The sequence below is a fragment of the Mytilus galloprovincialis genome, chromosome 1 (genome assembly GCF_965363235.1).
Source record: "Mytilus galloprovincialis chromosome 1, xbMytGall1.hap1.1, whole genome shotgun sequence".
NCBI lineage: Eukaryota > Metazoa > Mollusca > Bivalvia > Mytilida > Mytilidae > Mytilus > Mytilus galloprovincialis.
The window spans coordinates 21,201,430-21,226,091 of NC_134838.1; the positions used below are offsets into that span (position 1 = coordinate 21,201,430).

The window sequence follows — 24,662 nt, forward strand, 5'->3', positions numbered from 1 at the left end:
AATATTTCAGGCAAAATTAGCATCTTAAAAACTAAATGTATACAGAGTCATACAAATAAACGTCTCGGATGTACATCGAAGGCTGACAAGGCTCAATATACAAATGATGCAAATAAGTTTAATCATTTTTTATATTTTTGTAGTTACCTTTTCTAGTTCAACTAAGAAGTGCCATATGTGTGTGTGAAAAGTTTGTAGTGATGTTTTTGTACAATGTGTAAATCATAACTTTGAAAAAGCAAACAAAACAAAAATAAACATGATATGTTTAATGATAAATTCACAATTCTTATAAATAAATAATTCATTGCAGTATGATTATGCTATTGTTTAAAAGCACTTTTAACGGCCATTAGTAAAATAATTCACAATCATTCTCAGATAGTTGCAGCTATTACGATGTCACATGACACAGGAAATAAATCATACTCCTTCCAATTTCTCAACCAAAATTGTTATAGCATCTTTTTTTCATTCAGAAATATGGAATGTAGACAACATTTTTATAAGGTTATCTGAAGTTGGGAACATTGCCAGTAATTGTATTTCGCCTAACATTGAATAATTCAAAACATGTAACATTAATTAATTCCAAATATTCAGAAACAGGAAGTCAGGGGCACACAGGCACTCAGAATCCCCCCCCCTTATATACCTTTATATAAATGTGTTATATAAAGGTATATAGGAATTTTTTTTCTGAGACGAGTGCCTATATTCTTGCAATCTGAAAAGTTCTCATGGTTAAAACTCATCACTGTCAAGTTTGATAAGAGGTAATTTTTTAGCAATACTAGAGTGTGATATTTGAATGTAGGTCAGACAAAACTGAAAAATACGCAAACTCATCTCTGTCAAGAAGCTGACCAAACATGAAGTCATTCTGTCCAGCTGTACCTGAGAAAAAAAAGTGTGACAGAAATATTTTTAGACAAACAGACTGACAAGATAAATGCAATATAGCCCCACTTATTGGAATAAGTTATAGATTTCACACATTACTGTAAAAAACCATTGTGGACAACTAACGGCACATGCCATTGTATTGATTTTATTATTGGTTATTTTCAGACAATTTGGTTTCTATAAATAGAGGTAGAAATGCAAATAAATCAAATGATAATGACAACTTAAAAAGAAATATGTTAGAAAAACTGTGTAAGTTATCAAGTGATGATAAAAGTGTCAAGACCACAAAATCCAATTTTTTTCAACCAATTTTTTCAATTTTCACAGCTTTCTTAATATTATACCTTAAGTTTACCTTCATAGAAACCAGATATATCCTGAATTGTACATTTATCACCTTTCTAAATGGCAAAATTTTCAACATTTATTAAAACTCTTGCAGTAAAAAAACAATGTTCCAAATGTAATTAATACTAAAAATAACCCCTGGTTTTCAGGAAATCTTAAATAAGTATACTAACTTATACTCAATTTTGTAAATGCATTATTGTGAACCCTATCATAGTTTTCCATAGATTCACCTGCAAGTTACCTGTCGATTTAAACTTTTGGCAGTTCTATTGTCCCATCTAACAAATACAACAGGTATTGTTCTCTGTGTAGTTTATTCACTCAGACCTTAAAATTTCTTCCAAGAGAAATATATCACTCATTGATTAATTTACCTGAACAAAAAATTGAACTGTCAATGAAGAAAAAATACTTATACCAATACTAAGTAAGGACTCACAAAACTGCATGTGGTGTTGTATTTATTCGATACCTGGAGTAACTCGTTTTTAATGTGTTCAATATTACATTTGTAATACTGATTCAAAAATTAAAAGTTGATTTCTGATCAAATATTCAATATTCGTGTGTGTTTGATAAATAAAAATTTGAATATTATTATTTTTAAATTAAGGTCTTCATAAACATAAGTCTATAAATGAACAACAACAAAAACATGTAAATTCATTGGAAAATACTAAAAAATGTGTCTGAAATAAACTTTTTAGTATTAAACCAGATTTTATATTGAACAGATTGAAAATATATTAATGATAATATTGAATAAATACAATATTGCATACAGTTTATGTGAGTTATTTGAAGTATTTCAATAAAAAAGAAGATAATTTTTTGGACAGGTAAATTAATCAATGAGTGATATATTTTTCCTAGAAGAAATTTAAAGGTCCCAGTGAATATACTAAACAGAGAACAATACCTGTTGTATTTGTTAGATGGGACAATAGAACTGCCAAAAGTTTAAATCAACAGGTAACTTGCAGGTGAATCTATGGAAAACTAAGATAGGGTTCGCAATAACACAAAAATATTGGGCTCATAGTCTAAATGTATTTCTATTTCAACAACACGGCAACGATTTCAGTTCTGCAAATTTGTTGCTTAGTTTAAGAAAACAATGACATCAAAAGCAATATTTTTGTCAAGGAAGGACACTTTTACATACCTTCTAAATTGGAATGGGTGAATTGTAGGTCTGACACCAAAGCATATCTAGCTATTTTTGTGAAGTGTCAGAAGCTTCTAAAACTTATATATCTTTTTCTTTGATTAAATTGATATGATAATAAAGCCCTGAATTGGATATCAAAATGGGAGCAAACATATAACAAGATGCATTCTTGGTTTTTCAGTAAAAAAACATAGTTTTATATATCTCTGTATCAACTTTAAGTACAGGTAAACTAACACATTGTTAAATCTCTCGCTCCCTCTTCTGTAACTCAATCTTTCTTAATTTAAATATCATTCACAAATTAGATATCATACAAATATAAATTATCATTACGCTACTATAGTAACACTAATATCACATATACATATATATGCATATATATATATATATATATATATAATACAATTTCACAATATAAGTTTTAAGGGCTACTCTGGAAGAGAAAAAAAGGTTAACACAAACATGTCTTGAATAAGCATAAATATTTTCTTCATTTTGACTTCTTGTGGAGGTTGTTAGAAGATCAAAAAGGAAATGCCAGTATTATGCAAAAAAAAAATAAGTCATACAAGACAGCCTTTTCAAGTAAAAAGTCCTAATGGAAAAGTATCAAGATCAAATTCAGGTTGAACAGTCTTAACAATTTTGTATATCTACATGTATATACATATTTCATGTTAAACCAGCTTATCACATGTTAAGTTATTTAAAATATAAAATGTGGTGTTTTTTACTCTGAAAATATAATAACTAAATAATAATTCATGATTAAATAAGAAGTTATTACTTGAAATATATGATCAATAAGAAATATGATAGATTTTATCAGCTTTTTTTATTTGTTTAGTGGATTCATTTACACCTGGATTTGACATTGCAAAGTTTTATAGTTTGAGATAATCAAAAAAATAAATGTAAACAAAGTTCAAAAAAACTTTTACAATAAAATTTGAATTTTCTTATCGTCATTTGTCTTATCTCACTTTGTAACCATGGTAACTACTGTCAATGTCAAAAGGAGAAAAATGTTAATCTTGACCATCATTCATCATGTGGGTTACTCCATTCATACCCTCATATCAATATACTTTATCAAGCTTGTTGATCCCCCCCAGAACAACCCTAAACAATTAAAGAAAGGCAATACAATTCTGGTTATATCAGGAATTCTATTTGGTATCTACTACAATGTATGAATGACCAGCATTCATCTACATATTAAATGTTATATAATAACATTTGTTAGATCTTATGTGCATGCATGTATGTGTGTGAGTGTGTGCAACAGAGATTGACAATTAAGTAAAGCAAGATAAGTACTAAATAAGTTGATACCTGTTGAAAAAAAAGAAACCATTTTCAAATTCAAACTTGTTTCAACATGTTCAAACCTTATTTCAAACCTTTTAAAATACCCAGGGGAGGCCATCATATATTTTTTTATTATGCCTATAAATCTACACAACAGTCAACAATCTATGATTAATAGATGAAACCTGCAATCCTCCCTCATCCCATCCCATTCCCTTAATCTGAGAGCATGTAATATGTCTCCAAACAGTTACTAATCATTGCTAATGGTGGAACTTAAAAGTTAATTCTTATTTAGCAAAGTATGATTCACTCAATTCCAGAATGAAAGTTACATACATTTGTAATGATTATTTTCATTTTTTTTTTCATTTACATGAATATATATGTACCAGTAAATTATTCTATATAACATGTATAAAGAAAACAGATCAAATCACTCTTTATATATGTTACAGATGTAGTACATGTATTTCACAGCCATTTTGTTTATATACAAATATATATATATATATTATATGCTCTTACAATAAAGTAGTAAATAAACTGAACAAATACTTTCTACAAAATATGAGGATGCACACAATAATAACAAAATTGAACAATTCTATAATCTAATATCTTGAAGCTGAATGACCTGATCGTCTTGATTAGTATTTAATGAGTTGTGGAAACTCATGTTTCCAATGTAAGATTTGTTCTGAAGAGAGACCACTGCTGTTTGGGGAGATATGTCAATAAGTTCACTTCTGGGATTAGACCCATTAAAATCTACCTTGACAGACAAGGCCTTAGGGAAAGTCTTTTGTTCTTTAGAAAAATCTTTTAAAGCATCATAGCTTGCTAACATTCGAATGGACTGAAGATCTTTTTCTAAATCATCTAAAGCAAATTCTTTATCAGAGGTTGACTCTGAGCTAACAGAGAGATGACAATCCTGAAATCCCCACTCTTTGTGCACATCTGCATGTAAAACTGTGTGTGAGCTTGAAGATAAGTTTGGACATATTGTTGGCATTGATTTACTTTTTAACTTTCCTGAAGATAAATCTATATCCTCTTGTTCAGTATCTTCAATCTGACTATGGACAAGTTTTCTCCCCTTACACGGTGCTCTTCTGTCTTCGTGTTCCTCCAAACCACAAAACATGCATGGTTGAAAGTCAATATCTTGGTATCTTGTATTAGTCTGGAAATTTTCAAAACTTTTTGATGTGTTTGTTGGCGGGGTTGGAGAGGAGTTGGTCTGATGACTGCTGAGTGAGGAGGGCAAGGAATTTTGGCGCTGATACAGTGGGACCATATTGAGATCCTCCTGTTTCAGAGTTCGAGGTAGTGTTTGATTGTGAATATCAACCAAAGTGTCCATTTTTCCAGAGGTTTCAAATGGTAGGTTCATTTGACTTTCCTTCAGTAACGGTTCTAATGAACTTTTTCTAACATGTCTAGATTTTGATTTTGATGGAGCAGGAATATATTCCATACTGTCCTCTATCCAATTAGGGTTTGCTTTAAAGTATTCTTTGGCAGATTCTAATGACAAATTTAGTTCTGTGGTTAATTCTGAAAAATCACAATTTTGTTCAATTGTATCACGCCAAACAGGACCAAATTTATTCATGTCAGATGGAAAACCATGAAGATGATTAAAGAGCGCATTCATATCTTTCATCAAATTGAATTTAACGCCAGTATCCAATTGATGGGGGATATCACTGGCAGAAGAATAGTCCATGTAAGCCACAATAAACCTTGACATTGGCAATCCTTTTGACCTTTCCACTCTCATTTTCTCTGCAACGTAATCTACAGCTATTGCAAAATAATCTGGAATTGTTCTGTTTGGATCACATTTAAATCTGGCTCGCTTTTTTGTACAACGTAATCTAGCACCAACGGAACACATAACAATAATAAAATCTGCTTCCTGAAGTTTTTCAACCAACCATTCATCAAGACCCCTCTCATATATAAGCTGATCTTCAAAGATGTCTAAATGAACATTACAATGGCAGGCTTCTATTAGGAACCCAGCAAACGATGAGACCACTTTTTCATGAGCTGAACAATCACTGGAGTATAGTACTAACACAGTAGGTACTGTCTTTTGTTCTAAATCTGAAACAATAATATCAAAGATTTCTTAATGATCAAAAGCAAAATTTTATAGTCAACATAAACACAAACTATAATTCTGATTTTAAAATGTGAGAAAAGCTACCTAATGTAAACACACTACATCCTGTTTTTGCTCAATTCAAATTCCTAACAAGTGTGCATACACTAAAATGTCTCGTCTACTTACATATTGAAAATCTGTAAAATGAAAGTTTTTATACAAGTATCACATAAACTTAACATTAACAATGAACAATAAAAATAGTACACATTGCTATTTTTTGTGAAAGAAGTTGACAGAAGATCAAATCAAATTACATCTTTACATTGAAACTACTTTATTTTTACTTTATAAACTTAAGCTTTTTTCAATCATTGACAGTATTAAGCCTTGTATGTGATGTTGTTAATATGTTCCTGTAGAGTTTCACTGTTTACAGGTTTACAGGTTTGTTGAATTTAACCTCATCTGATTTATAATACAAAACAGTAATTGTTTATTTTACCCAAAATAATTAATTTTGAACTGTTTTATGAAAGTGTGAAGAAATAACCAATTTTAAACAACTATTGGTGTCTCAAAACATTAATCTTATTTGTACTGGCCTCAGATCAAAGTATAATTTTCAGATAAGCATTGCATTCTATTTGTTTCAAAGCCTGTACAAATACATTTGATATGTTAAGACAATGTATTCTTAATATAAATACTTACCAATAGATATTGAACTGTTGAAATCAGAGTCTCTTTGTCCTATCATACAAAAAAAACAACATTTTTTTTTGATGATTACATGTACATATTAGTTTATGTGTTAAATGAAATTGTATTGATAAAATGTTAGTGTAGGAAACATTTGTAACAGGTTCTAAGGAACCCTATATCATTTCTTGATTTCGAAATAACAATTGTCTGAGTTTAGTTTTGTAACAATCCTTGAAGATTAACATAGTTATGGATGTCTATCAATATAATCTATGACAGTATGTAAACTTTTACTGCAAATCTTAGTCTATCTATCAGTAAAATACTGTAAAATGAGAGAAAAAAAAAATTGCAAGTGCATGCATGTTTTAGAGAAGTTATTTGATAAGGTTAAAAATAATAAGACATCAAAATGACATCAACAGTGTACACTAACTTTCAGATCAAAGTGAACTACATGTAAATACATTATATTCAAGAGTAAAAGGTGAACTTATAATATTGTGTCAATTTTCTTTTTTACCTCTAGTATGCTGAGGCGATCGTCTTCTTTTATAAAACTTGTACAAGAAGGACAGCACTAGTATCAAACCGAGGAGACCAAACACACCACATACAGTGCCGAGTACAATCTGTAAGGACTGCTCAAATTCTGTATTATCTCGGGGTTTCATTAATACTCCATCTGAAATTATTTATATTGGTATAAATCATATAGTATCTCCCTATTTCATTTATACTCCAGGATTACAACAGAAATGTTTTAAACAATCATTTATCTTACCGTACTATTCTGAAAGTAATCATTCCCCTGAAAAGTTCATTTGAAATCTGTATTAGCAAGGCCATTAACTTATTTAGCTCTTTCTGAAAATGAACTGGATCAATTCGATTACACAAATTTTCTGATAACATACACACATAAACAGCAGTCTTTTCTACGATGACAATTGTCGATTTCAAAACTTGGATGTGTATGATTGTGTAACAAAATCAGCCATGTCAATTTCAGCATGCATTTTAAGTGAATGTCGAGTCTGAAGCTTAGGACAACTCGTACACTTCTGTTTCAAATTGGACAATGTTTTGTTATTGGTTTTTACTGTTAAAATTAGTTTTTATGTTGAAATAGATAATTATTCACCTTGAATGATGTATTATTGTTGACCATTCAAGATTCTTTTTTTGTGAACCCGTCTTCAGCTGAATGTGTGATTTTAATATTACTAGGCGGGCCCAAGGGATTTCAAATCGAAAATAAATGCAAAAAATGTGAGTTTTTGTGTCTTTCAAAACACAAACAATATACAGAATAATTGCAGGATAAAACAATAACTGTTTAGCGTCTTTAAATATCAGCTGTATTTTTACTCGGCTCGCATAACACCTGTTTCTTAGCCTCGTACAAATACAACTGATATTTAAAGACACTAAACAGTTATTGTCTATGTATTTCATGAAATCTTCTTCTCAAGAATGCTCACACAGCAAATATTATTTTTATTTACTTGGAGGATTATCTCCCTTAATGGATTTTCCTGTATATATAAGTATTTACCTGACCCAGATCCTCCACCATCAGGTTTTATACTGGTGTGAGTTGTTAATTCTGTAAAAAATATATTGCATTTATTTTTCAAAATTTCAAAGTATTTTACACAATCAGAAATATCTACAGTTGGCAACTTAATGATTACCAAAAGAGTATGGTAAGGGTTTGTGTTGCTTAGTCTTTAGTTTTCTTTGTTGTGTTTTGTGTACTATTGTTTGATTGTTTTTTTCTTTTTTAGACATAGCTTTGTCAATATATTTTCAATTTTGAATGTCCCCCTGGTACCTTTGTCCCTCTTTTGTAACTTATTTCATGCTTTAATCAAGATGGTAAAAGATTTACCAAACATAGTTGACCTATTGATGAAAGTACATTGTGTATATCTAAGAAACCAAACTTATCGGGGCCTTTTATAGCTGACTATGCGGTATGGGCTTTGCTCATTGTTGAAGGCCGTACAGTGACCTATAGTTGTTAATGTCTGTGTCATTTTGGTCTTTCGTGGATAGTTGTCTCATTGGCAATCATACCACATCTTCTTTTTTATATTGACAACCAAAACTAAACCTTGATTAATTAATGATCTATGAAATGAGGTATGGTCCAATGGGTCCTTTCTGGTGGGATATCCAAACCTAGCACACATCTCATAACAAATTCAAAAATACTATTACTTTTAATAATTGAGAAATGTGTGTGATGAAAAAACTATATAGTTTTTGTTATTAAACAAATGTGCATGCTGAACAATGAACATGAGGTCAAGGACAATGGATAAATGACAGACATTAACTTCAAAACATAAGACATCTTATACCCAAGGTATGAGGCATCCCAGGTCTTTTACCCTCTAAAATATAAAGTTAAATACAAATAATTTAAGCCATCCCAATTGCTGTTGGATTATCCTCCCAACATGTATGTATTTGTCACATTGTCACACAATAAAACCATCTACCTGAATCTCCCATCTCTTATTTGAGATCCTGCTAGGAGATATGTTTCACTTTGGTCAAATTCTGTGTGGAAACACACTCTATGGTTAATTTGGAACACATTCTACCTTGTTTTCAGTTTCACCTGAAAAATAAAGTATTGTATATACATGTAATTTATCTACATCTATATTCATCTTCATTAAATAGATCAATGTCCTATTGCCACAACAAAACATTTGTCTCCTTTTTAAGTAATTTTTGTCAATCTATTACATAAGAATGACTGTTGGACGATAAGTAATTACAATCATTAATTTTCAGTTGGTATATATTAGTGGTTCATATTATCATATACATTGTACAAAAGATTATTTGTTTTAGCTATATGCTCTTCATTTCAAATGAATATTGATTCAATAATTCTACAGATCTTTCTAAATTCTTTCTAATACAAAACTGTATATACATTTGCTACATGTATGCTGGATATTAAATCAGTGTTGGCAGGAAACCCGGCTTTATAAGTATTACCCAGCCCACTGATTCAGGACAGGTTAAAAGTACATGTAATCAACAAATACTGACAGAGAGGATCATTGTCAGAGGACTTGAACTAAAAATCTCCTACACAATTTTTACTCCAATTTTTAACCTACCTCACATATCATCACACACGTGCATGTATCTGCCTAATTTGGACGTTATTTTTTTTGTATAGTGTTGTACAATGTATATCCTCACTCCTGATTTAATGCATAAGCATTTAAACAAAAATAATTCAAAGCAGGAAACAACAAAGTGATTGAAATTACTGTATTATGTGTTTACATCATGTACATAGTCTTTAACAACTTTATAATCTATTTCTCTTAATTTTATAACAAAAAATTATTTAAGAGAATCTGTGATATATTATCTATAAAGTTACAATATTAATTTGTTTGTGTCCAAAATAAAGTTTAACATTTTACCTGTTAACAAACAAAATAAGCTTTTTACTTCCTTCTCCAATCAAGGAAGCAATAAAAGTATATATCTATTCAATTGAAATTGATCACAAATGTACTTCAGAATATTCCCTACCACAAATATGATATAAAACTTGTATTAGATATATAATATCCAAAATATTTAAAAATAAATATTGTTAAGTGACTGTTAATGATATACAATGTATTTTACTTCAGTATAATTAAATCCCCCATACAAATACGGTATACATATTATATTAACCTATATAGTAATTGTTTGTACATTTACACAATATAAATATAATTGGGCTAATCTTTCATTTTCAAGGTATAGAATTAAATGTACATTAGCTTAAATAGTGGTCAATCTTGAACTCAAATTCAATCAAAATTATAAATAAAAAGTATGAGTACAACATCATGTAGTTCTAAGACATGTAAGAGGTTGATATTTTCTCATGCAACAAGAAAAAGTCTCAAAAGGATGGAAGTGACGCCCTTGAACCACATTCTCAATTCAATTAATGTGGATGCATCTATTTTTATGGGCATCAATTTTCAATGGTTGAGGGAAACTTGCATATTCATAAATATTTGATTTGATGGTAAAAAGCACATATAGAAAATTTGTAAATCTTTGAACATTTGAATTTGTGTTTCATCTGTACCCATATTGGTATCCATGGAATAATAATGAACCCACATACATTTTTTGACATAAAGTCTTTGCATCAAAATAAAAATCTTATTAGGGAAAGACTTAAAACAAGGAACTGGGGATGTAAAAGCAGTCTTGCCTGCCTAACTATTTTCATGTCCAACCTAGGATAGTAGAGGGGTGTTATGTTTTTTGGTCTGTGGGTCTGTTTGTCCGTCCATTTGTCCGTCCGTTTGTCCTGCTTCACTTCAGGTTAAAGTTTTTGGTCAAGGTAGTTTTTGATGAAGTATAAGTCCAGTCAACTTGAAACTTAGTATACAATGTACATGTATACATGTTCCCTACAAAATGTATGATATGATCTTTCTAATTCAAATGCCAAATTCAATTTTTTTACCTCAATTTCACGGTCCACTCAACATAGAAAATTGTAGTGAGATTGGGGCATCTGTGTACTATGGACACATTCTTGTTGTATTAATTCTATGTTGAAAAAATGTATAAGATTTAGGACTCATTCAACAACTTAGACTGTAATACTGACAACCTATTATTTTTAGTTCATGTGTACACTGAACCTCAGAAACAGTCGACCTACTCACAGAAATTTAACATTGCCCAAAGAACCATGAAAATGAGGTCACTGTCAGATGAACCCTGTCAGATATGTAAAAATAAAAATCATTCCATTTACCATATTGCCAAAATTATAGTAAATATATCTGATAAAAGGATCAAATCACAAATCTTAATATTGATCAATAATTATAAACATGTGTGTTCATGTAATAAGGCATATTTCACAGGAAATGATTTGATATGTATACCGAATGAAATACTGTCTCACTTTAAACTTTTACATTGTTTTAACCAGAGATGGGTCCGATTACTTTCAATGTAATTGATTAAATTACAATTACTTTGTCATTTGTACGATTAAATTAAATTAACGATTACATCATTTCTGAAAGTATCTGATTAAATTAATGATTACATTGGCAAAGTAATCATGATTACATCTGATTACAATGAATTTAAAAACAAAACATTTTGAATGATGTGAATGAATAAACGTTCAATATAACTATAGCATTTTTGAGAAAGTATTTTATTTGGTTCAATTATAAAATGATAACTTCAAATTAAACTTCATCTATTTAAATAAACACCAAATTTCACTACATATATATATACATTACACTTTATCACCAATGATCTCTGAATTATTTTGAATAAAATTTAATAAAGATATATCATAATCAAGAATTTTTTTGTTTGTCTTCTGACCTCTTTCATAATTTATATGTATTCCAAGTTGCAGTTTATGGAAGTTTAAATATGGATGAAATAAATTTACCAGTTAAAACTATGTTAAATGTTAATAGAAATGTTTAATCAAATTGTAAACAATATGTAAGTACTAAAAATCATTGCATTTTACATGTCCAGTTCAAATACATTTTTTTAAATTTTAAACAACATATTTGTCCATTTTTTAAATTAGTTTGGGCTAATTAGATAAATTTTCATGTCTGATTTATCTTTTATCATATAGATTTCCCTACAGCTATACTCAATTGGTAATTGCAATAAAAACAAACCTTAATTAGTCTCCTACCTGTCAATTCAAAGTTGACAAAAATCACAAAAAATTAACTTAAGATTATAATTCTGGGTTAAAGAAACGGTGCATTACGTTTGCGCGCATTACCATTACATTTGCGCGCAAAAATCATTACGTTTGCGCGCAGCTTTTGATTACAATTGCGCGCATTTTTATGACAGGTAAACTCAGGTAAAATACAGGTAATAATACTTATTTATTTATAATTAGTTCAATTATTTACAAGTATAACTACTCGTTCCGTTAGTCTTGGTCCCCTACTCACCAATGTTGAGGTGGAAGTGGGATTTCGAGCAAAATAAGTCCGTTTTATTATGCACAAGCACTAAATCCTAGAAATATGTACAGATAAAAATGTTAAAATACTAAAACATAGCTAATCTTAAAGGTAAAAGTATTGATAATGTCATTGTAACATGTAGGTACGTGTTGAAACTATTTGTGCATTGGTGTAACTTTACAAACTAACTTAAATGAATTACTTATTTTAAAAACGATCACTATATAATTCGTTTACATTCACTCTGAAATATTGAAATATTCGCAATGAAGTTACATTATTAAACTACCGAGTTTCTAATGATGACTTTATAATTGGTTTCATAATTCAATATGAACAATATATAATTTGAATTAAGAAATATTTTCAAAATTTATAATTGATATAAAAAAATATATAGTCAATTATAATTTAATTTCATTTTTATTTATATTTTTACCTAAGTTTACCTGTAAAATGAATGCGCGCAAATGTAATCAAAAGTTGCGCGCAAACGTAAAACATTTTAATCCCCAAATGCGCGCAAACGTAGTGCGCCCTAAAGAAAAGTGTTACTTGATTATATAACAGTTATTATCAAATATTAATATGAAGATCATTATAAAACAATGAATATACATGTATGTACAATATCTTTTACTAAGATAAAAGGTATATAATTGTATAATATGTCTCTGCTTAGGCTAATAATGACTTTTCAACACTGTATCAGTTTATTTTTTACTGAAGTAGACATGCTTAAAGTAACCAAACCATTTTAGTGTGTTAAAAATTTATCAAATATGAATAACAAAGAGGTTCATTTAATGACCAAAAACACAATTTTAGATATTTTTCATTGTAATCAGAATGTAATCAAAAAGTAATCATGATTACAGGGTATTTTGAAAAGTAATTGATTAAATTAAATTACATGTAATCAGATTTTTGGCTGATTAATGATTACACTGATTACTTGAAAAATTGTAATCAATTACAGCTGATTAATGATTACAATTACAATTACCCCAAGTCTGGTTTTAACAAAAATCAACTGATTTTGAGGAATCACCTTAAGTTCATAAAAAAAAAAATAAAGGTAATTGAGACCTCTGACCTGGGACAAATCAAGATAAAGGTTATTAAACAAATCACAATAAAATGATTACCAATTTGACACCAACTGAAGCAAAAAATGACTGTTGCTTACCTAACGCTAATGGTTATTCCTACATTGTACCATCTTATAAGAGCACCCTCTACAATTTCAATATCAAACATGACAAAATTGAGGTTTTGCCGTATTCCTTGCTTATTGTATGAGCTCTACAATATGCACCTTTACTTGGCTATTTCAATTTTGGAGTAAAAACACTGTGGAACACTCAAGGCCCAAATCACTGTTTCAGAATTCGAATCTAACAAATTCTGGGTAATATGTTGAGAAGTGTAAACCAAGACCAAATAAATCATGATTGCTTCAAAACGTCTGAAACGATAGAAGTTCAACAAATAATGACATTAAATGTTATATCATCTTCACTTTGAATAAGACCATGAATGAAATAACCCATAGTCATTTAGATTCTGAAACAGTGAATTGGGAGTAAATAAAGGTAACAGTACAAAATGTAGTGGTCCCTGGTAAAATCGACACCTACATGTAGTAAAGTTGCCAATTTGGCACCTGATAAAGTAATTTCAGCACCCATGTTAAATATGTTTAAATTAATTTATGTTTTTTTTCAGTATTTTAAGCAAAATGACATAACATCTAAATTTAACTAACTTACATTTTATGGGGGTTCTGTATGTTTTTGTTTTGTTTAACTTCATGTGTATTCGAGGTATTGAATATTTTTTATGCATGTTTTAACTAGTTGAGCATTTTGCATGATTGTTGGTTTACTACCCTACAGCACCTAGAGCACACATCCGCTATATTAAAATATAACCTCAATAGTCGTAGTGGTACCTTGTCACTGAATGTAGGGATGTTTAACCCCGCCACATCATAATGTATGTGCCTGTCCCAAGTCAGGAGCCTGTAAATCAGTGGTTGTCGTATGTCTATGTGTTACATATTTGTTTTTCATTCATTTTTTTATACAAATAAGGCCGTTAGTTTTCTCGTTTGAATTGTTTTACATTGTCATATCAGGGCCTTTTAAAGCTGACTATGTGGTATGGGCTTTGCTCATTGTTGAAGGCTGTACTGTGACCTATAGTTGTTAATGTCTGTGTCATTTTGGTCCCTTGTGGAAAGTTGTCTCATTGGCAATCATACCACATCTTCTTTTTTATATAGACATAAAACATGTGTATTAAGTGTGTGAAGATGTTATATTATAATTTTATACACAATGTATATTTATTGCAGCATTCTAATTAACTCTGCAATTTTTATATACTGTATGACAAAAAATATTCATGATCATTGATGTATGAGATAAGGATTCAATTCATTATACAGCCACTAGAAATAATCATATACAAACAAGTCTAAGTAAGACAAATTAGAGTGACAACCATACCATATACATTACAATGTATATGCCCACTGGTTCTTGGTAAAGTTAGAGTGTTTGAGATACAAAGTAAATGCAAATGTTTACATATATACATGTACATGTAAGTCTGAAAATTACACCCAGCAGTGTTATATCGGATATTATTGGATGTTGATTGACTTTAAATAGGTGCCGATTTGACTTGATGCTGATTTGACTTTTTCTATGAGTGCCGTAGACTTGTACCCCCGCTGTTACCTGTAACATATTTCTTTCTTTAAATATCAGAATCATGTGCATAGGGATGTAGAATTTTTCAAAGATCATGAAGTGACATTCATTGGGAATTATGAGGGCAACACAAATTTCTTCTCATAGCTTATTTCTAGGTAAGTTGGGAGTACTTGCAATAGACAACTTTTGAGTTCGATGCATTTCCGTCAAAAACTCTGGTTTTAGTGAACATCATTCGTGCGTTTAGGGGCATTGTCACTTCCATTCCAATGTTGAGCACTATAATTTTATATTGCATGAACTATTCGGCAAATTAAATTCTCATAATAGACACTGCTGTCATTTGGGAATTGTAATTAAGTACATTTGTTTGTAGTTTATCCTGCACAATGACAATCACTTGATGAACGTTAATAGTGCAGGATACAGGCGATCCCCTCTATCTGGTAAATGATGTCATTAAGGCGCGCATAATTGACGAGTGGCGGATGAACTCGAAAGTGGTCTATTGGGCGAGTCCATACATAAGCAAATTTGTCATTGAATTCCTTATGTTTAATTTATGATGAACCTCAAGTGAGGATTGAAGAGCTCTGTCAGACAGGAATATATTTCACTGATTTAGGGGGAAATCGGGATCAACTGTACATGCCATAGAATGCAAAACCTTGGTTTATGTTTTGCTGCAAATAGAAATTTATTTCAGTTTTTACTGCTAGTTTTTGACAGGGCTGTGTCCTTCTTCTGTACATTTATTATGAATAAACCATCAAAATAAGGTTCATTATATATTTAATTTCCTATAAACATCACTTTTAGTTTACATAACCTACTTGCATGGTGTTTTTTTTTCTTATATCTACATAAGATATTCTATTTTCTATTTTCTGTTTTGGTCAATCAAAACCGGAAACTGATTAGAAGCGCCACACGTCGGGAAAAATCATATGTAAATAAATATAATAGTATGTAATTTAAAAGTCTCCTACTTATTGGAGCACCGCTTTTCACTCGTTTTTACGCGCTTTCTTTATTTTTTCTGTCTTCCTTCCTTTCTTTGTTTCTCTGTTTCTTTGCTTCTTTTCTTTTGTTTCTTTGTTTCTTTCTTTTTGTAATTTTACCTCTTTTATCGTCTCAATCGCCTGACATGTCTTGGATTGCACGGTAAAATAGCAGTACGTGATCGGTACAGTTCGTTGTTTAAATTTGCAAATTTTTAGTCAGATTGACAATCTATGTGTGGAAATATTTATTTGAATAAAGAAAAAAATAATGATTTATTGAACTATTTAGACTGTTTTAAATTATAACAAATATTTGCCATTGTTTGATCCGTTTTTTTTTTAACTTAGTCATTTAAGGGGAGATAACTAAACAAATTATAAAGGAATTTTTAAGATTTTTTTCTTTTTTGAAGCAAGAAAACAAGTCGAGTGCACTTTTTACTTTTTATTTCCTGGAAGCATGTTATAAAACTATCTTCTCATATTTCATTTCAAAATTCTATATCATGCACGGGGGCCATCTTATTTTTTATTTTATTGTTGAAAAAAGCATGGTAAAATCTGTAAAAAAAACCCTCTATCTACGGAAATATTTACGGATGGTCCACCTTGAGGATACTTTTTGATTTAATTTTAACGATTTTTTTTAAACTGTTACCTTAACTCAAGTCCAAAACCTTATGACGCGTTGAAGAGCTGACTATACCCAAAAATATCGGGCCAAAAGACCACGGTAAAGACCAAAACCAGACAAGAAATCAGAGGTAAGTATTATGAAGATGTTTTCCTTAAATCAATTGATTTCGATTTGTTTAAACAGAAAATTCAAACAGAATAATATCCGTTACTTTTATATATACGCTGTACGAACTTATTTGTCTTTTTGTCTTGTAGTTTCAGTTTGATTATTTTGCACGGCGTTTACAGTTTCCATCAAATTAATGGCTTCCTTGAGTTAATTATCTAGCCAATTGTTCAGTTGCTTTGAATTTGCAGTGCTACATTTTATATGAGGCATTATATTAGTTATTCCTTGTTTAATTTCATTCATATTATATGTCTCTGATACTAGTAACACTTTTATATATTTAGGCAATGTATTTGGCTCTCAGTAACGATCAGTAATGACGACTTCAGTTTGTACACTAACACAGTGTGGGAACGGAACTGTACGGTTTTCTACTAATTTGGTCATTCGGGAGACTGTCAAGCGGTGCTCCGACATTTGCAAAATAACAAGTTGCTTGATGGAAACTTTGACTAACTCTTATGTTCCTATATAACGTTTCTGCTTCAAGTTTTGATAGCTAAAACATTCTTTATATAAATATGAACCAATAAAATAATAAGAAAGGTATATGCATCCTTGGAAACGTTTTCCTTAGAATGGTGGAGCTCCGTGTAAAACGATCAAAACTGTCACACAACAGCGATCAAAAATGTCAAATTAAATTCGAAAAATCAATGTTTGCTACCTGAATTTTCACATGTACCTTTTCTGATATATAGTCTTACCTGTCTGAAAGTTTCAAAGCCATTGTCCCAATAGAAATCTAAATATATTCATTTTCTCCATGTCGGATATTTTTATTGACTGTACAATCGCTTGCAAGTTTACTGTAATATCACTCGAAGCCTTCCTGTACAATCGCTTGGAGCTTTCCTGTAGAATTGCTTGGCCAAATTTATTAAATACATTACATATGCATTGCATTGGTTGTTTCTTGCTGTCCTATCAAATTCATCTATGTTATTTGAAGTGAAAATAAGCATAAAACCAGTCATTTTGACAATTAAATTAAGATTCTATCAAGGAACCCTTTTAAGGTGACTATATCAGAGACAATAACAAAATGTGTACAATAGATATAAAAGAAGGTGTGGTATGAAAAACAAATATGAAACACATACACACACAACCACTGGATAAGTATACAAGATGAAGAGAAAAGGACAGTACAAAATATGTTAAGAATCTAATCTAAAATGAAAATGAAAATAATCCTCGTACAAAATAAATATTTATATATACCGAAAAGGTGACTAGATTCTCTGGAAGGGTAATTAGCATATTTTGAATTTTACTTAATATATTATTTAACAGCAATTTAAAAAATAATAATAAATACATATTTGAACAATACAACAAAGAATTTTTCATCACTGGATCGGGATATTGTAACTTGATATGTACTATAGTTTGTTTGATTTTCCATTGAAAAAGTGTGAGGGTATCGACACATACACCACAGTTCCGTATCAACCCTCTGATTGGTTTACCAGAAGATTGAAAATGGTCATGTGGTGTATGTTAGATATCTCACACGTTTAGCCAGAAACTACAATGTAACACATTTTCTTCCCTGTGATATCAGTTGTAAACTTTGACACATGTCATTTACCAAATAAAAATGTGATTGGGATGAACTAAATTTCACTCGAAAGCAAAGCAAAGCTTTCGAGTGAAATTTAGTTCATCCTATGGTGTATCTACACATACCCAAGACCTTTTAATTTTGTAACTATAACAAGGAATTCGAATGTGGAATGGTGGTAGCTAACCACTGATCCAAGAAAAGACACTTATATGTCAATAAACATGATATTAAAATAAGAAGATGTGGCATAATTTCAAATGAGATGTCCGTTTATTACAAGCTATAACTACTGGTAGAAAAAGCTCCAGTAAAATTAAATTTCATCAATGAGGGAGAGGACTTGTTATCTGAAAGACAGAGAAAACACAAAATCCTTCAACATGATTTTTTTTTTATATCAATGTCACTGTTCAGGAACTTTTCAATATTCCCAACTATAGCATCCGACAAACGAACGAAACAGTTGTATGTTTTTTTTTTAGTGAGAACAACATTTTTATCAAACCACATTTATATCTTCAATATAAAAATAAGGAGATGTGATATGATTGTCAAAGTTCAAAAAATAAATAGATTTAAGCAATTATAGTCGGCTATAAAAGGTCCCGACATGAAAAATAAGAATCAATACCTTTCGAATTTAACTGACGGCCTAATTTATAATAAAACAATTTACGAAAAACATATATGACAGAAATGAATCAACGACAACCACTGAACTACGAGCTCTTGACTTGAAACAGGTACATAAAGAATTTGGCAGGGTTAAAAATGTCTGTGTGCGCTCATTTCTCCCCAAAACTAGCACAGCACAAGACCAAAATATTAAAAAAATCAGATGAATGTTCGGATCTTCATACTATCATTGACGATATCGCCCCAGGTGGTGCAAAAGGGGGACCCAAACCTCGGAACACCCTGAAACGTCCCCGCATACCGGATCCGCTAATGCAGGCTGCATTCATTCAAATAAAAGCTTCAAACATCAATAACACTTTTGAGTGGTGTCATTTAGGTTTAAAAAAAATGATAACAATACCAAATAAGTAACTGTTATTAAATCGTAACAGAAAAAGGAGAGAAAAATCATGCCAGACATATATTGTATTGGATTGCAGTAGTTTTAATAAATATTTATATGACAAAAGTATCATGGAAAACATAAACTGATCATGAATGTGGCAGAAGAGATAGTAGTAAGCATTATCTACTTAAGAGTTATAATTAGTCATATGCCACTAGAAACTACAACAGCAAAATGCAATAAGTGTGTAGGAAAAAGTAATTCCTTTGACTAGCTTGCTTGCTAGCTGGACCGTGAAGTCATAACAAGGTAAAGTAGGTTACCCTCCTTTCGGAGTAGTCTAGTTGGCTAAACGATGAAAAGAAAAGCTCCAAGCGATTGTACAGGAAGGCTCCGAGTGATATTACAGTAAACTTGCAAGCGATTGTACAGTCAATAAAAATATCCGACATGGAGAAAATGAATATATTTAGATTTCCACTGGGACAATGGCTTTGAAACTTTCGGACAGGTAAGACTATATATCAGAAAAGGTACATGTGAAAATTCAGGTAGCAAACATTGATTTTTCGAAGTTTATTTGACATTTTTGATCGCTGTTGTGTGACATTTTTGATCGTTTTACACGGAGCTCTACCATTCTAAGGAAAACGTTTGGATGCATATATCTTTCTTACTATTTTATTGGTTCATATTTACATAAAGAATGTTTAAGCTATCGAAACTTGAAGCAAAAACGTTATATAGCAACATAAGAGTTCATCAAAGTTTCCATCAAGCAACTTGTTATTTTGCAAATGTCGGAGCACCGCTTGACAGTCTCCCGAATGACAAAATTAGTAGAAAACCGTACAGTTCCGTTCCCACACGAGAGATCTATCAGGTGTTGAACTGAATTTAAGTATAGCTAATGCTAACAATGACCACGGCCCTTTCCTGAATCTTGATATCTATATCTATAATGAGAAGCTTAATACCAAATTTTACGATAAAGAGATGATTTTTCAATTCCTACTGTTAATTTTCCATTTTAAGATTGGGACGTTCCATTGGCACCATCTTGTTTTGTTTAAATATCCCAACTTGTTCGATTCGAATGTGTATGTAACACTATATTTGATTTTAACGAAAAAATCTCTGTATTGCTTAAACATAACTAAACTAGGGATTTCAATATTGCAAGCTTGTCAAAACATTTACTAAATTTTATCATCGGTACAAGGACATTATTCGTAAATCACGAAAATCATCGTGCAACTTGGCCTGAAATCTTATACGTTATCTTTATATTAACATCTGGTGTTTTTTTCCGGATAAGTAGTTGGTTGGTTGGTTGGTGATCGATGTTGAATATTGTTTTATAAAAACTATATGATATAAGGATATTATACGGTCAGTTTCACAAATATTGGTGGCAGCTATATCGCTCAAGGCTAGGAGAGCAATTACAATTTTACAAGCAATGATGTGTCTCAAAAACTTTTTATCGCATAGCAAAATTTTAAAAATGATGCATTTTGATATATTGCTGACGTCATGACTTGAAGCATTGTTGCAACAGTGAAAACACCTGTTTCAATTAACTTTAACCGAATGCCAGACTTATATATGGACAGTCAATAAGGACAGAAAAGTGTCTTCTCGATGTTTTGCAAACTAATGGTATAGTATCAGAACAAATATGCAACTAGCGACTCAGACTTCAGGGGTTAAAAAATCCACTAGCCCGACGACCTGGACTAGATCATTTACGCCTCGGGCAATTAAAATGTGTAATCCGATATGCCCGACGGACTAGTAACAAAAAATTCTTGCCGATTCCAAAATAGAAAGTGAAAAATTCCTTCATCACTATTCTATGTTAGCCATTTCGATTCAATTAAGTCATCCGGGATTCCAAGAATTTGAACTGGTTTGTACAGGTCCTGTTGTACATATTTTAAAAATAGAACAAATAACTCTGACATGTCTGGGTGGCCTGGTATCATGTGTTGATTGCAATTCTCGTACTTTAAATATCGATTTCTCATACCATGGCTTGGGGTATTGTACATTGCTTACCGTGCCGAGATTTTCAATTAACGGTATATTGGGGTATGATGTATTGATTGGTATTGACCTGTCTTGTTGCACAGCTCTTGAGCACGAAACCATGCAACAAAATATTTCTTAATATTTTAGTATGGTAACCCCAGGAACTTCGTCAGTTTCAAAACGAAAAACGGTAGATGAAGGGAGTAACGAGGCTGAAAATTCATCCCCCAAAAATGCTAAATACGACAGGGAAAAGCCGTGCAAAAAAAATAATAGTGTCCAGGACAGCAGGGCTGTCAAGTCTTCAGCGCGAGACTCACACATGTTCCTGCTTATTTGGTGGCATTTACCTTTGATCTATTGTTTTTTCTCTTTGATCTTTACAATTTGGCCAAAAAATCACGCATTTACTTCCTGAAAAGTTGTCAGAGTTGGCAAGGTTGGCTGTTGCTGATGAAAAAAACAACAGACAATGCTCTGTCAATATTGCCGTTAGTTGCCCCAAACACGCCAATAAAAAGTCTGCTTTGAATGTGGGGACAACTAAGTGAGGTTAAGCACCAAAAGAATAAATAACAGATCAACAAAAACTATTAAATACAGTGTATAATGTCTCCTTCAAAACAAAGGACACCCACTTTGTATTATGCAGCAAACTCTTGATTTTTAAGGCATACTAGGGCTAGCAGGTCAGTTTTGATGGACTAGCAGTTCTTCCAACAGGGCTAGTAAAATCCTGCTGCCAATAAGTCCTGGGCTAGTTAGCTGTAACAAAAATTAAAAAACCCTGGCAGCGTAAAGAAAAACGAAAAACGCTACAGTAAAACTTTTCTTACCAAAGTAAAACAAGAATTTAACCTGCAGATAAAGAACAGATTTCAGGTCCTAGAAGACACAGTAGAAGAAACATCAGAACCAGCATCGATAAACAACCAATGGCTGAAAGTAGAAGAAATATACAAAGAAACCAGTGAAAAAGTTCTTGGCTATAAAAGACAAATACATAAAGAATGGATTACACAAGGAACATGGAAATTGATTGATGAAAGAAAAGAAATAAACAACAAACTCTGTCAGACTTATTCAGAAAGAATAAAAGATAAGCTGAGGAAGGAATACTCAGAATGCAATAAGAAAGTGAAGAAAGCAACACGAAGTGACAAAAGAAAGTATACAGAAGACCTTGCAAAAGAAGCAGAAAATGCTGCATCCAACCAGAGAATGGGACATGTTTACCAAGTTGTAAAACAGCTATGCAACAAGAAAACTAATAAGAGCATGCCAATTAAAGACAAACAAAACAACACATTATCATCCGAAAAAGAACAAAAGGAAAGATGGAAAGAACATTTTCAAGAAGTTCTCAATAGAAAAGAACCAGAAAATACAGTTAGCACCGATATCACAGAAACACCATTAGAATTAGATATAGATCTTTATGTGCCAACCAAACTAGAAATCCAGAGAGCACTAAAAAGTTTAAGGAATAGAAAGGCACCAGGCATTGACCAATTAAATGCCGAACTCTTTAAAGCTGATGCTAAGCAAACATCAGATATCCTTTACCCAGTTTTTAAAGAAATTTGGGAGAACAACATCATACCAGACAACTGGTCCGAAGGTGACATCATAAGGATACCAAAGAAAGGCGATCTTACTAATTGCAATAACTGGAGAGGTATCACTCTTCTCTCTATTCCTAGTAAAGTATTTAGCAAAATCCTAATTTCAAGAATTAAAACAGCTATAGACAGAACACTGCGACAAGAACAGGCAGGTTTTAGACAAGGACGAAGCTGTATAGACCACATATTTGTCCTCAGAAACATTCTCGAACAATGTGCAGAATGGCAACGAAAAATAATCATCAACTTTGTAGATTTTGAAAAGGCTTTTGACAGCTTACACAGACAGGGATTATGGACCATCTTAAAAAGCTATGGAATTCCTGAAAAAATAATACAACTCATCAAAGCCTTCTACGACAACTTTAAATGCACTGTAGACTCTGACCCAGACACTAGTTTTTTGGTAAAACCTGGAGTGAGGCAAGGATGTGTGATGTCATCTCTCTTGTTTATCATTGCAGTCGACTGGGTGATGTAATCAACAATGTCAAATACCAACAACGGAATAAGGTGGACACTCACTTCAAACCTAGAGAATATAGGCTATGCAGATGATCTAGCATTAGTATCCTATACTGAAAATCAAATGAAAGAATAAACGGAGAGATTAGAACAGAATGCCAGAATGATTGGTTTGAAAATCAACTCTAAGAAAACACATATAATGACAGTAAACATGCTTAATACACCAGACATCAAAGTAAATGGAGAACAACTGGAATTGGTACAGTCCTTCACTTACCCAGGTAGTGTTGCAACATCAGAAGGTGGAGCTGAACAGGACATCAAAACTAGAATTGGCAAGGCAAGATCAGCTTTTCACAGACTAAGAAACATCTGGAAAACACCATCAATCAGAAAAAAGACCAAACTGAAAATCTATAACAGCTGTGTAACATCAGTTTTACTTTATGGAGCTGAATGCTGGAGAATGACCGAAAAAGACATTAACAGGTTATCCAGCTTTCATAACACCTGCCTACGTAGAATCATGAAGATATCATGACTGACCAAACAAAATAACCAATGAAGATCTTCATAAGAAAACAAAAAGCCAAGATACTGAAAGCACTCTGCTACAGAAAAGATGGAGATGGCTTGGTCATGTCCTAAGAAAACCACAAGGAAATATGACCAAAGTTGCATTAAGATGGACACCAGAGGGAAAAAGGAAGAGAGGACGACCAAAAACAACATGGCGTAGAGCAATAGAAACAGAGATGAAAGAAAGAGGTTACACCTGGGGAACTATTGAGAAAAAAGCAGAAAACAGAGAGCA

At 31.5% G+C, this 24,662-nt stretch overlaps 2 protein-coding genes across 4 annotated transcripts; one reads left to right on the top strand and one right to left on the bottom strand.

The window, feature by feature from the left end:
• Positions 1-254: 254 nt before the first annotated feature.
• Positions 255-16,237, bottom strand: LOC143068900 (uncharacterized). 3 transcript variants are annotated; one of them, XM_076243259.1, is made up of 6 exons: positions 16,149-16,237; positions 9,080-9,201; positions 8,128-8,178; positions 7,093-7,254; positions 6,579-6,617; positions 255-5,863 (listed from the first exon to the last, which is right to left on the bottom strand). In XM_076243259.1, the coding sequence occupies exons 2-6, from the start codon at positions 9,090-9,092 to the stop codon at positions 4,353-4,355; spliced, it is 1,776 nt and encodes a 591-aa protein (XP_076099374.1). In that variant the 5' UTR covers positions 9,093-9,201; positions 16,149-16,237; the 3' UTR covers positions 255-4,352. The 3 variants fall into 3 exon arrangements, with proteins under 3 accessions (XP_076099374.1, XP_076099383.1, XP_076099390.1); XM_076243268.1 differs by lacking the exon at positions 16,149-16,237 and adding an exon at positions 10,031-10,109; XM_076243275.1 differs by lacking the exon at positions 16,149-16,237 and adding an exon at positions 9,716-9,737.
• Positions 16,238-21,903: 5,666 nt separating this feature from the next.
• On the top strand, positions 21,904-23,688 carry LOC143062030 (uncharacterized). The gene is made up of 3 exons (XM_076233885.1): positions 21,904-21,945; positions 22,638-23,376; positions 23,657-23,688. Exons 1-3 carry the CDS (start codon positions 21,904-21,906, stop codon positions 23,686-23,688), a joined length of 813 nt encoding a protein of 270 aa, XP_076090000.1.
• The last annotated feature ends 974 nt before the right edge of the window (positions 23,689-24,662 follow it).